Raw genomic sequence first — 14024 nt, forward strand, 5'->3', positions numbered from 1 at the left:
AGATGTCGCTAATCTGGAGAGGCACACATTCAGTTCCAAGTTACTCATTCTATGTTCTGGCTAATATTTTTCTTCCAGAAAGTACAAAAGGGATATGCATCTCATTTAATCTCTTTTTTTTTTTTCCACCAGGATTCCTTTGCCCTCCTCTCTTCCAAGCAAGTGCATTGGGAACCTCAGTTCACTTTGCTGCATTTCAACACCTGTGTCTCTTTCATCCTTTGCTGGCATGCAGCATAATTCTCTTGATAGCCCTCTAGAAACCTGAGACGGGTTCTGTTGAAACAGCTAGCCTACTCTGTCATGACAAAATTAAACAGCTACTGACTTGGAACAAGACTTTAACAGTCAATTCATTTCTGGTAAGGAGTGCCTAGAGGAGTGGCATTTGATTCCACATTTACATATGTACATGTTTGCCGTGAATTACAGGGCATTACATTCCTCCTCTCAAGTATTCATAATCCAAAAGTTATTATTAGCCGAGTTTTGAAGCCTATTTGCATGAAGAAAGATGGTATATATACACTGAAGACTCAAGTCTTAATCTGGCAGGTAAACGCCACCAAAACTGATCAACAAAGAAGAAGGAGTTTGGCAGCATTAAGAAAATGGGGTGGAAAAACACTGCTTTTTGACATATACAGAACAAGCAGCATCTCTAAAACATACCCTGACAGAATTTTACATCTTTGTTTCCACCACATGACTTGATAATAAAGATGCAGAATTCCCTAAGCTTTGTACAGCTAAGGTATCAATACCAGCCTAGGTGTGAGAGTGAGGAAAGAGCTCACTTTAGAAGTGGTCTTTTTTAATAAAAACAAAAGAAAAATCTACACCCACACACCAATAACACACACAAACATGCCCCTGAGGGTAGTAAAAGAAGCACACGGAAGTGAGACACATCTATAACTACCCTGGTGATGGCAGCAGCAGCAGCTCATCACACAAACAGAAGAAAGATTGGAAAAAATTCAAAGTATGTGAGGATTTATATAAGGGCATCTGATTATATTCTGTAATTTCTTAGTTATGCTTAGATAGAAGTGAATTCTTATTAAAACAGGATGCCTTTTTGCTTACAAGTAGGATTTTGTCCTTTAACATACATGAGTGACAACACTATACAGGAATTTCAAGGAAAAGATAGAGGTAAGTATCTGTGGGAGTTGGATGCTAGCCTGCCCTCTAGAAGTTAGTGAGAGCAAGCACAGGCAGGTTGTAAAATTGTGTGCGGCACTCAAGATTCCCACAAAGATGGAATTTCTCTTGTGATTAAAGTGGATTCTCCACTCTCTTGGCCCATTGTTACACTGGGGTTCAGACATTTAGATTACATACCCCCCTTACTGTTTCCTCCTTTATCTCAATACTGTTTTACTCATACTCAGCACTCCCTTTCTAAGTTAGCAATGTAACCAAGGCCTTTTCCCAAAAGCTAGTTCTACAAGGCATCATTTCTTTTTCCTAAAATGCAGAAGATCTCCACAATTCTCATAGTATGCTATTACTCCAGCACTGGCTTTACCATTGCCTCTGAGCTCCCTTCTTCATTCTGTTTGTCTCCTCTCTTTGTCCCATATTCTTTTCACAATCTCACTTCTGCTTAGAATGTGAGCTCTGAGGTAGGGGCATTGGTCACACGAAGCTACTTCATAAAAATAAAACTCAAACAAATCAGACAGTTGGTAGAAGCCCCCAAAGAACTGACCACTTAGTGGGTCTCAGAGGCAATGCTCAAATTTTAACACAAAATGGATCATCTTACTTCACATGTACCTGACCATTCCATTTGCCATGCTGTTTACCATTTTTGCAAATGTTTGCTCAAGAGGCTTCTCTGAACCTTTTTGGTTAACCTGGGAGAAAGTAGAAAAGAAAAAAAAGAGTCAGCATTACTCAAAGCCTGCTTAAAAGAACAGCAGCTTTTTCAGGAAGAAAAAGTGAAAGCATACCAAGTTGACAATCATTTGCTTTCCATAGCTAATTATTTGCGAGTCAAAATGTCTTTGGAAGCCATCCATCTAGAAGAGAAAGGAAATGTGTTGACAGATGTATGCTATTATCATGATCTGTGATTTACAAGAAATCTCTGTAATCGTCTTTTTGATGATACCACATAGGTACGTTTTATAACAAGGAAAAGTGTTTGATGTTCTCTGTTGTGCTAATACATTTCTACTTTCATCCCCCCAGTCCATTCCGCTCTCCTTATTAAACAAGCCACAGATAATGAGTACTGTGCAGCTACTAAAACTGTTGCAAACAAGAACCACAGACATTGTCTCCACTGATGTCTAGATTTTTTTCAGGCTCTGAACTCATCTTAAGGAGTACAAGGCTTCTTGCTACTACTTTTTAAACATAAAACTCAATCCAGTATTGCTGATTTTTCTTCTTCTGATTACAGTTTGTTACCCTGTCACACAAGCATGAGCCCAGAAGTATATTAAAACGCCAGGACACAACAAAACACTCACATACATGATTTACTGACTTGCTGATCTGTGGCTTTGGTTTATACTTGAGGTTTGGTCTTTGAGACCAAAAGAAAGGAATTGATCCACGAGTCTGCAAAAGAATGGAAGTAGTTTTAAACAACAAAAAAACTTACAAACTCACTTTTCATTTAAAAATAAAGCACATTAGTTTATTTGTGCACATGTACATTTTATATATAACCTATTTTAGAAACACAGACAGAGCTTTCTTATCTACCTTAAGCCAGTGAGCAGTTCCTCACATTGACTTTACCTGAACAAATGATGCTTTGCTCCCCTTGTAATGCACAATTTGTTCTGTTTCAACAAAGTTCGCAGCATGTCCTTCTGAATCAATACCTATGCAGGAGAAAGACCTCATTAACCAGCTCAGACTGGCTGCAGAGCAGTGACAGTATATCAGCAAAAGGTTTCCTTTTAAGGAAAACCCTTCCTTTTTAAGCATTCACAGAAAGCATGGAAATACCACAGAACTGCCTGAAGATGGTAAATCAAACACACCTTTGGCAAGTTTAACATAATCTGTACTAAATTTAACTTGAAGAAGCACAGCTGTGCTTAACACATTTTGTTATTTAGTCCTAGAAATTGAGCAGTTTAATACAAAATAACATGAGTGCTTTGACACTAAAATATTCTCAATTCAATAGCAATGATACTGCAGAAATAGACCAGTTTTTTCAAAAGCATGCATGTTGGGACTAAGAACAGAGAAAGTAATTCAAATCCATTTCTTTGTTCACTTTTTAACTTGAAACAACTAGAGAAGACCACTATTCAAGGCCTCCCTGCCAGCACTGATGATGCTCTTAGTTGAATTTACTGCTAGGCCAAAAGGGCTATTGCTCACTTGCATTTAACGCCAGTAAAAACAGTAAAAAGAGTTAGATACCCCTACAAAACTTCTGCAGTTATCTCCAGGAGGAATAAAGGAAAGTCAGTTTTAATAAATACCAGAACATGATTCAGTTCCTCACACAGGTTCTTAATATTTTCTTTGAAGCAAGGAATTCTTGAGAAAAACGATAAGCATTTTTTTGTTCAAGTCATTATACAGCAATTACTCTTAAAGGTAAGTCACATGTATAGATGCAATTTGCATTATTTTAAAATAAATCAATTTGTTATTTTACCTCTTACATAGTAGCGTACACCAGCCCTGAAACAGCTTCTTCTGGAAACAAGCAGCCAGTCAAAACACTTGCCATTAATAGAACAAGAGTGCATAGTGATAACTAATGAATAACACTAAGGAAAAAACCCTCAAAGTTTCATTAGGATATTTTTATCTATCAAGAGGTAGGAAACATCAACGAACCAAGCGATCACATTCAAAGAAACTGGTAAACATTTCTCAAGTTTAACGTTCAACTGTTACTAGTGTGAGAGAGAGTAACCTAATATGAGGATCAGTACGTGCGTCACAAAAGGACGGGCAATAGGTGATGTCACTGATGAACACACATTAAAACTGCTATAATTGAGAAAATGGGATTCTAAAGAGGGTTAATCTGGCCTTATGGTCCTACGTATATCATTAAACGGATTGACGTTTGAAGTTCTATTCAGTGCTACATCCATCTCATCCATAATTTTATTAAGCAACCTTAACAGTTTCTTGACCCTATTGCTTTTTAAAAAAAACGGCACTTCAAAACTTTTTTCTAGGCTTTCAGAAGAGTGAGTATCTTGGGCTGTTATACCTTTCACCTGTTAAGTGCAACATACATTACATTTACAGATGCCAGAACTAGCAGTAAGGTAAACTGGCTTTCAAATCCACACCAAGAAAAAGAATGAGCACATACTAAGTCTCCAGTGGGAGCTTCTTACATAAGAATGCTTTCCTGCTCAGGTTGGATACCCGAAGTGGCAGACACACCATAATCTGGGACTAATCAGCAAACAGGGGCCACTGAAAATCAGTTTCAGCTTTAGACTCTTGTTCTGTGCTGCTTATAATTACCTTCATTTGGACTACAGTAAACTATCAAGCCTAACAGAAACAAGTCTTCATCATGAATAACTTGTCCAGGCAGACTCACAGGCTTTCCTCCTTTGCTCCTAAAAACTGAAACCTTCAAGTTTATAGCAAGCAAAATATCAAAATGGTCAATTTTTGCAAGCTTTAGCATGAGCATACTGCAAGTCTTTTATTCTGAGGAATCTAGGTGCTTTGTCTTAAGGTTACTAAAGTAAACAAGACATATTTTCTTTTTTTTAAATTAGCACATTTTACAGTGATTCTATGCTTATAATTCAAATGGGATGTAAAGCAGCTGTGTCACACCTGAGCACCTAAGCTATTTTAAAGAGCACACTGCATACATGGAACATCTTGATTTACGTGTGCATTTGTGCTAATGCTGTTCGTGAAAAACAAAAAAATACAAATTGTCCCTACATAATCCAGAATATTCTCACAATTCATAAATTAGACTGCGAGAAAGACCTATTCCTCTCCTTTCCTGAAAATTACTGCCAGGTCCTACACTCTTTAATCCAGAAGTCAAGAGTTTCCTTCAAAGGAAGGTTACCTCTAAACTTAGCTGCTTAGCAATAGTCAGTCCATTTTCTGTCTGCAGTTTCTGTCCTAACTTAAATGGCAACTTGCTACAGGCTGCTTTCCACACACAAAAAAGCAAAAATATATAATTTATTGTTCTTTAGAAGTTTTTTTTTTTTTGAGCAGCAAAGGAAATATTGAACTTAGTTTGGGCTTAGATGATTAAAGTCTTGACTACCCAAGCAAGTCCATTATTTCTCATCCCTGCAACACTAGAACCCCAGTCCAGATAGTTGAATAAAATATATTTAGCTTTACATGGGGAAAAAAAAAAAAGAATCTTTGATTTTACGGAAATAACTGCTAGTGGCACTATAGCAGTTCTGCTTAGGGTTCCTCTTATCATTTTCATCACTAAAAATCCAGTTTATTTGAATTCCTGGGTTCTCTAGTATGTTTGGTTAATATTAGAATTACAGTAAAACATACATGACATGTTAATTATTTATACAGTGAAAATAGGACAGAGTAAGGTGTTAATTGCAGTCTGCCAATCGCTAATTGCGATCCACCCAGACTTCTACCCAGGACCTGCACTATAAGGACTGAGTTGTTCTGACAGTTCCCTTTTGCTACCCTCCCTTGCCTCTCCACTTACTCCCATAACATTTTTCATTGAATGAAGTCACAGGAAAGAAGAACTGCAGGTCTGTCAGCTCCTAACTGTCCTACCAGAACAACCAATCCAGTCTGGAAGCTGTTCCCTGGAACAGCTGGAATCCCTGGAAGCTGTGGGGCCTTTGCAATGCAGGAGCTAAGGAGGATGCAGCATGAGTTGCTCTGCCCAGTCTAGCCAGTCCTTTTCGTGCTGCTAGTCCAGAAGCACCTGGGACTTATTGTTTATCACACACTGCATGAGGAACACTGCCTCCAGAAAGCATTACTCACAGCATATACCTCTTCTCAAAAATAAACTCATGACTGCTTTGCTAAAAAGGCTGTTACCTAAAGCGTTGGTACAGAAAAAGCAGCTGGCTAGAAGTGTTTCAGGAGCCTTCAGTAGAATTCCTTATTGTTCTGTTCATCAACAGGAACATCCATAAGCACTCCTTCAAGTCAAAACTGTTCTCCCTTATTTTAAATCCAAAGTAAATGCTAAGCGAAGGTATCCTTATAGCAAGATAAAAAGTATTAAGGCTGATGTGAGAGCATTTGCCATATTCATCTTAACCTTCAATCCTACTGAAAGACAGTTATGCAAATCATGCCTGTAAAATTAAATACATTAAGCCTTAAAAGCAGAATATTCAAGTGAGTTAACATATGAGTGGGCTATCAAAGAATACGTAATGCTCATATCTGAACAAACTACAACTTAATTCTGACACTGTGTTTTATGTTACAGTTGCCGAAATAGCCAATAGAGCAGCCGCATCGGCAATCATTTTGCTGTTAAACCACCATATTCAGCACTGAGTGTTACAACATAAAAGGATACATCCGTGCATCACAGGCGTAGCAAACCTATGGATCTGAAACAAACAATACATGTTAAAAATATTAAACACTAGCAGCCAAAAAAGATAAAAGTAAGTTAATATGCTTTCTCCAAGAGGTTTTTCTAAGTGTTTTTTTTTTTTTTGATTGTGTGGATTTTTTTTTTTATAGTTGTATATACTTTGTATCCTTTACTGTTTGTTTAGGATCCAGTAATGCTTTCTGAGAAAAGAATTCAAAGAAAACAGCAACATACGTAACCCATATTAGCAGCAGGGAAAAAGTGAAAGTCTAATCCTAATTAAGTGACCTTGACAAAAAAAAACAAGCTGCTTTGTCCTCCTATACATGGCATTTACTTTTCTACAAACACGCCAGATATAAAGCAGTACACACTGAAAACTTATTGAGATGGTATTTGCTGTATCTCCTCAGCAGGATGTAAGCAGAGACAGTAGAAAAAAACACAAGGCTTCAGTAAGGAATACTTCTATGCAATTAATACTTGAAATTGTTCCAGGGTTTTTCCCATTCTGCTGCTCCTGAATAACTTGGTCTTTCAAGAAAAAATTAAAATTTTCCAATACTGGAAGTCAGAAATACCACATCTCATTACCTAAAGCTGTCACTATAGGAAGCCACCTGTAGTCAATATTAGGTCACAGTTCCCCTCACATATTAGTTATCTCCCTTTCCAACTTCTGTGTTTTGGCTCCTACATCCGTTCTCACCAACCAGCCACACTTGGCTTGCTTTGCTGTTCTCACCACAGCTTCTCTCGCTTTTCCCAAGTTTTGTTTGCTTAGCACTATCCAAACTATATACCTAGTCATATGCCTCCAGAATATGCACAACAGCCCTTTGCTAATTCATATCTTCACATTCCAGAAGTACTGCACAATCCAGCCTTTTGGAACAGTACTGTCTAACGTCAGAGCACATCTCCACAGGTTACCGAGACAAAAATAGAAGCAGTGCGTCATTCACCTCGATAAATGAGAAGTATTGACAGAGAGAAAGGTTGCTGTAGCACTGACAATTCAAGAAGTTTAATGCACATCTGTAGTCTCTGGTAGGAAGCAGCTTAGATAAGTCTGGCCATTGAGGTACTACAGTTGTGGCTCATGGCCATGCACTTTATTTGCTGGACAAAATGAATTCAGAGGTTACACTGTGCTAGTATTATTTGAAATAAGCTGAAAGAATCTAAACTGTCAGTCTTACTCTTAAGTATCAGCTTTATGTCCTATTCACTAGACTTAGTTTAAACTGAACTCATGGAGAAAGATGCTAGTCAGTCTCAGAAAAAAAGTGAAGAGCTGAACCTTACCTATACCTAAAGATAAGTACGTAGCTAAACTTCAAAAAAGCTTGAGAAGCATATGCTGTGCAGTGTAACTTCCCCTTTGGTTTATCTGAGCACGGTCTCAGCACAGTATCCTCAAACGCAGACATTTCCAAAGAGTCAGCTCTACTATACATACTACTGAGGACATGGACATCGAGTTGGAAGTCTGAAAGCAGAAGTTTGTCACTGTGCTAAACTAGAAGATGAATAACCACATCATACTAGATTCTGGCTGCCTGAAGTAAGAGACAGAATTACAGGAAACTGTTGTATACTTACTGTAAAGTATGTTCACCCTCTATTAATATGGTCATTACAAAGTGTTTACCTCTGGTTGAGCAGCAAATTCTCTAAGAAGATGTCCATTCCATACAAACCGTGGATCCGCCTGCAGCAAGGCAAAAAAGCCAACACGCTTTTAGATACTGTCAGTTTGGCTTAATTCAACACAAAGGGAATATCATAGTATCTGTGCATTACACAAGTTTAGGTGAACAGATGTACACAGAAATGGAATGTCTTCCTTTCATCAGTATCATTCATAACCTCAACTAGAAATCTAAATAAAATAAAAATAGTTAAAAGAAGAATGGTACTCTCCAGTCTTTAAGGGTGTTGCCTGACACTTCAGGCATGCTGAACCATTAACAACTGAGCTGCAGTATGAGAAGAACATTCCAGTCTTTGCCCTAAGTAAACAAGGCTTGAAGAGATTATCCAAAATTTTAAGTACAATAGCAAGGTAACACTCCTAAAATGGGCAGAAGGTATAAATGCAAGGAGTTCTGTACGCACTAATAAACAATTCTGAGAATCAAACGTTCAAAAATACTTGTAGCTTAAAAGACAAAAGTATTTCTATTTCACTGCATAAGTCCTCCTCTTCATCTCTGCATATTTCCTATTTCTAATTTTTCTGCCTAGTTCCTTCTTGTTGCAACTGGAAGCATTCGATATTGAAGTCAGCAGCAAATTTTCATTTATTTTGAATTTTTAAAATCCATTTAAAGCAGACTTCAGAAAGTACTTCTAACTGCCTGATCTAGAAGTCTGACACCACATCTGAAAAGATTTCTAGAACTTCATGTTGCTAACGAGCTGTGAGACTTAAGGACGAGTGGACCAGTATACTCAGCCACAACCCCTAACAGTTTCAATAAAATACCACAATGCTGAACAAATTTGTGTACTGAAGCATCACAGACCAGCAATTTCCACCCTTATTCTAAGCAACTCACAAAGCAAACTGAAAACTGTAACTTGACTCAATGTACTTTGCACACTTGCTTGGTTTCTTCTTTTTCCTCTTGCTGTCAGCTTCTTATTCCAGAAAACTGCCCCAGTACAACTCAATTGACAAGATGATAGTCTAGCTACAGAGTTTTCCAACACAGTGCTATTTTTTGCTACTTCTATTCTAAGGATTTGCATCTAAGCAATATGTAAATCTGTTTCACTAGTTTAAATTAATGATTAAAATAGTAAAGCCATTTTTAGTTTAGCAGAGGACTATAAATGCTTTTACATTATCTGCTACCATTTAGCATATTAATTGATTGTAAAAAAAAGTTTAATCTCAAGTGTAACAGGATCACCGATTTCAGCAACATCATTCTAAGCTTTATGTAAAGTTTCCTTTACTTTGTGATAGTTTGTTTTGACATCATTTAAACACCAGCTGCATAAACTAAACTTAAGCCATGCAGAACTGACTGGCAATGTCCAAGACACAGACACTAAGCAAAATGAAATCCTTACCCTCTCTAGGAGGCTCATTTCCTGGAACTCTGGGCTCGTGTTGGCTAACCGTTGCAGAGTGTGTGTTAGGTCATACGTTGTTGAGAAGTAAAATCCATCCACGCTCAAGACATGACTAAGCATTGATAAAAATACTTTATTGTCCTGCAACTGTTGAGAGGAGAAAAAAGGACAGAATAGCTCTCATTTATTACCATCGAAATATCTTATCCTTAAGCTACTGCTACTTTTTGAAGTGATGAGATGAACTTTGCTACTGCTCTAGCAACACAACATAATCCAGAGATTACCATACAAGAAGGAAACCATGAGACTGGCAATTTTTGTACTATTTCATAGGTAACTTACAGCTAGCAAACTGCAAACAAATTCTGCAAAAAAAAAAAAATGGAGAACAGAGAACAGTATTCCTGATATTAAATTAATATTAGCAACTTACAAGCAAAAAGGAAGCCATTAGTTTCCCTGAAAACCAGTCAAAAAACCGAGACAAGATGGCAATGCAAAAGCAAGTATATAACTTACTGTCAAGATTACCCCAATAACTAATCCGTGTTCTGAGTAACCTCATTCCTTTCCTGAAAGAGCATTGATTCCGTTTCAGCTCCATTGATTAGACACCCTTATCTACTCTTTACCAATCCACAACATACCTCTCTTCAACAATCTTCATCCCTTCCCTTTCTCTCTCTCAAAAATAAAAAAAACCCAATTCTTCCCTGCTGTGTAATTACGTAATTGAACAATTCCACAAGTTAAGCAAGACAGATAATTAGATGACAGCAAGGCAGCTTATTGTAGGGTTTATCAGAACAGTAAAGCTGTGAGAAAGACATTAACAGGAAGAACATTGTTATTTTGTGGACTGACTCAGGCATCCTGCTTTATAATAGGTTGCACAAATGCAGCATATTACAAAGCAGCACTAAAACCTCTCTACAGTATGCCAGGGAAGAAAAGTCTTCATTGGGGTCCTCAGAGGAAAAGATGATACAGGATTTAGAAACAAGAACAGAGATGCAGCAAGCTAGTCCACCTCATCCTCCCATGCTGTACCACCTTAAGATGGGAAAAACCACACAATATGCAGATTAAACTCTGGGGATGATGCTCTGTTGCACAAGGTCAGTTTTTATCTTGAGTGACATAACTTCATAAACATCTGCACCCAAATATTACATCAATTATAGTAGCCTGAACAATTCAGAGAAAAGAGTATAGTTCAAAGAGCTTCTTAAGAAGTGTTCACAGTTTCATTAAATTAGGTCCTGTGGTAATGGACACTAACATAACATCCCCCCACACTCCCCTAATCTATCCACCTACCTGAATATCAGTTAAGTGCAGCATGGTCTTTTTGTAAGAGAGGATGTCAAAGTCTGTTGCTTTCCAGATTGCATGACTGAAGATCTCACCTACTTTTTTCTTTTTTGTTATTACAATAAGATACGTGCCTATAAATCAGAAAAAGCACAGTCTTTAAAAAAAAGAGACATACATAGTAAGAAAAGCAATGTATGACCATACCAGAAAACTGAAACCAATAGGGAAGAATGAGGTTTCTTCAAGTTACACCTAGGACTTGATGTTCTTAACAGAAAGGGCTAGAACAGAAACAAAATGCACTTGCTAAGCTACCTAATTCTCTATGCTCACAGATCTTGAGCTACCCATTAAGTTTGAGAAATTAAAAAACTGGACAAGATAAAAAAGTGTCAGCTACTCTTACTTCAGATCAGAGACAGCCTGAAAGTCTTTAGGCTTGCAAATGCAGAAAGAGGACAATGGTCTTGAATGTGGTTTGGAAAGCACAGAGCAAGTCAGAAATACACGAAAGAAAGCATGCTTCAGAATCCAAAAAGCCTATTCATCTTATCCTGAAAGCAATGTTAATCCTAATAGGCTTAAAACAGAGCAAAGAGAAGGGGTTTCTTTTAATTAAGATGGGAAGTTTGCTGTTTTCCTGGTTGCATCTTATAACTATCATACACTATGTATAAAATATATATGATAACCATTAAATGCTTCCTTACAACTTCAATAGAGCAAAACAATGCACAGGCCACACAGAAGTACGGAACAAATCTAGTCCTTTTTTTACTGAAGTAGTACAAATCCCAAAACAGAAACAGCTCATGTTGTATGCAGAAAGTTTACTCACTATTTTTACTTACTACTATACCTGGATATAAACCAAGTTTTATGGACAGGTGAATTATTGTATCAGGTATCTAGTCTATACGGTTAGTCAAAGAACAGGTACCAACCCCGCTTTTTTTTTTTTTAATCTCTGCAGCTCCAGTGTCCTACCTTTTACTTGGGTGGAATATTTAAGCATTTAAGAACACCCTAGCATGTTTGTATCTCAATTTACAAGTATTGGTTTTGGATGTATGTCAGAAGCATCCAGATACCTTATAAAAACAGCATGTTACATCTGCAACTATGCCACAAAGACACTGCACAAACAGATATATTTAATCTATGAATACAATGAATGAATTTTCAATATTGTCTTTTCCTATTTGGGTATGCAACCTTCTGTTTAGATTTCAGAGATTCAGATATTACTTCAGCAATTCTTTTCCCCCCTAATGCTGTAATAGGCAAAAAGCATTTATGCTCGTTAAAGATGCTACATCACTAGATATGAAATCAGTTTTACAGTTTGTTGTTTGGTTTTGTGGGGTTTTGTGTTTTTGGATGTGTTTTTTTTTTTTACAGTTTTCACAGATAACAGTGAACTGCCTAACAACACTTAGCTAAACACTTACTTTAACTGATACCATGTTTAATTTCACAGCTGTATACTAACAGTTAGTGCAAAGCTTTGGGGGTACGGAAAGAAAAAAATCAGGCTATTAAAAATATATTTTATATAATATTCAGTCAGATGAATGAAAGCCATTACTAAGCCCATGTGCTGTGAAAATTCTCCTTTGGGGCAGTTCAGTTTTAAAACAGTCAAGGCTTGTCAAGCACCTAAGACACAGGTGTCAATTAAATTGTTCTTACTCTGCAAGATCCACAATTCTTTACAATATGAGCATACAAAGTTCAGTAGTTTAAGATCCTGTCAGAAGTTACTGCATTAACACAATGATACTTTGCTTCAGTTGAGAATACTGCAATGAGTGAACTTAAATCCTTTCTACGTATGGAGCCTTTTATTCAGTATGGATGCTCCTTCTCACATCATTTTTCATACTACATTAGTCTCAAACGCTAATAAAGTCTACCCACAAACGATCTTTTGATTAGCCACACTTACTTTCCTGGAAGCTTAGACTATATGCATCAGGTTTACTTGTGGCAGTGGCTGTTTAGATCTGAACACCACTGAGATACTCAGAGAAAAAAGCAGACAGCTTCTTCCTATCTTACCCTACAACTCCCTAAAATTTAAAATTGCTCCAGCCTGTCCTTTTTCTTTATTGTTGCATTTTCTTTCTATTTGTAGGCTAGTTGGAACACAATCATTACATGAACAGCTGCATCTACTAGTCTATCACCTTTTCACTCAGCTATTTATGTACCAAGATTATTGATTTAAAGTAAAAATTTACAATACTATATTTAGTTGTTGCATCAAATCCTGCAGTTAAGATTAAAATAGTTATCAAGAGTAAGTAGATGAAGTTATTTGCACACATTTGAAATGCATTCCTTAAAACTCAACAAGCTGTCAGCTCACACTACCTTTAGAGCAGCCACAGGTTTAAGAGGTACGTGAACATTCACAATAAACTATATTTGGATAACTCCATCCTTTAGCAGGATGTGTTAAAAGCTTCTTTAGCAAGATATTTTGTCTAAGTATCTTTAAAGAGCACAGTTCTGTTTTCCTTACCTGCCACCAATCGTATTGTTCCCAAAATACCATATATGGGCCTTGTAACAGCTGAAGGAGGAACATCTTTCTTAACTGAAAAGCAGAAGAAAAACACATCAGAATTTCAGACTGCTTCTTTCATTACTATATCAGAAAATTATTAAACCAGGTTTGTCAAAGCTTCTTAGTCCAATCTTGGGGTTTGCTAGAGTCTTAAGTATAAGCAGCAATGCATGAGAATTTCAAAGCCTGATGCGGGGCTGGGGGGGAAGGGTGTGGAAGTATTCTAATCCAATTTCTCATGTTGTTTAATCAAAGTAGTCATTCAATTGAATAAATTCAAGCTCATTTACATGATAGTATAGCAAGTAGACTCCTCAATAACGTATTGTCCTGCCAGCTTCCAAAAACCTCTTTGTTTTGAAGTCATCAAGACATCAAGGACAAACAAACCATAAATGCTTGCAAACCCACTTTAGAGTGCTTCTTCTAAGCCTCAGCCTACTTCCACTTCAGAAGACCTAGTTTACTTTTTGGTGTATCACTGCAAAGCTACCAACAGCAGCACAGACATGG

The 14024-nt window shown here is 37.2% G+C and overlaps 1 protein-coding gene across 1 annotated transcript in view; it reads right to left on the minus strand.

The window, feature by feature from the left end:
- The window catches only part of SACM1L (SAC1 like phosphatidylinositide phosphatase), a 32604-nt gene that overhangs the window by 8932 nt on the left and 9648 nt on the right, over positions 1-14024 (minus strand). The window contains exons 3-12 of the mRNA XM_086614698.1: positions 13467-13541; positions 10943-11070; positions 9617-9766; positions 8187-8246; positions 6512-6545; positions 3641-3742; positions 2761-2846; positions 2491-2577; positions 1962-2030; positions 1786-1865 (exon numbers count right to left, since the gene is read on the minus strand). Coding sequence (XP_086470824.1) covers positions 1786-1865; positions 1962-2030; positions 2491-2577; positions 2761-2846; positions 3641-3742; positions 6512-6545; positions 8187-8246; positions 9617-9766; positions 10943-11070; positions 13467-13541 — 871 coding nt within the window. The remainder of the gene's footprint in view (positions 1-1785; positions 1866-1961; positions 2031-2490; positions 2578-2760; positions 2847-3640; positions 3743-6511; positions 6546-8186; positions 8247-9616; positions 9767-10942; positions 11071-13466; positions 13542-14024) is intronic.

This window comes from Tauraco erythrolophus, chromosome 7 (genome assembly GCF_009769465.1).
Source record: "Tauraco erythrolophus isolate bTauEry1 chromosome 7, bTauEry1.pri, whole genome shotgun sequence".
NCBI lineage: Eukaryota > Metazoa > Chordata > Aves > Musophagiformes > Musophagidae > Tauraco > Tauraco erythrolophus.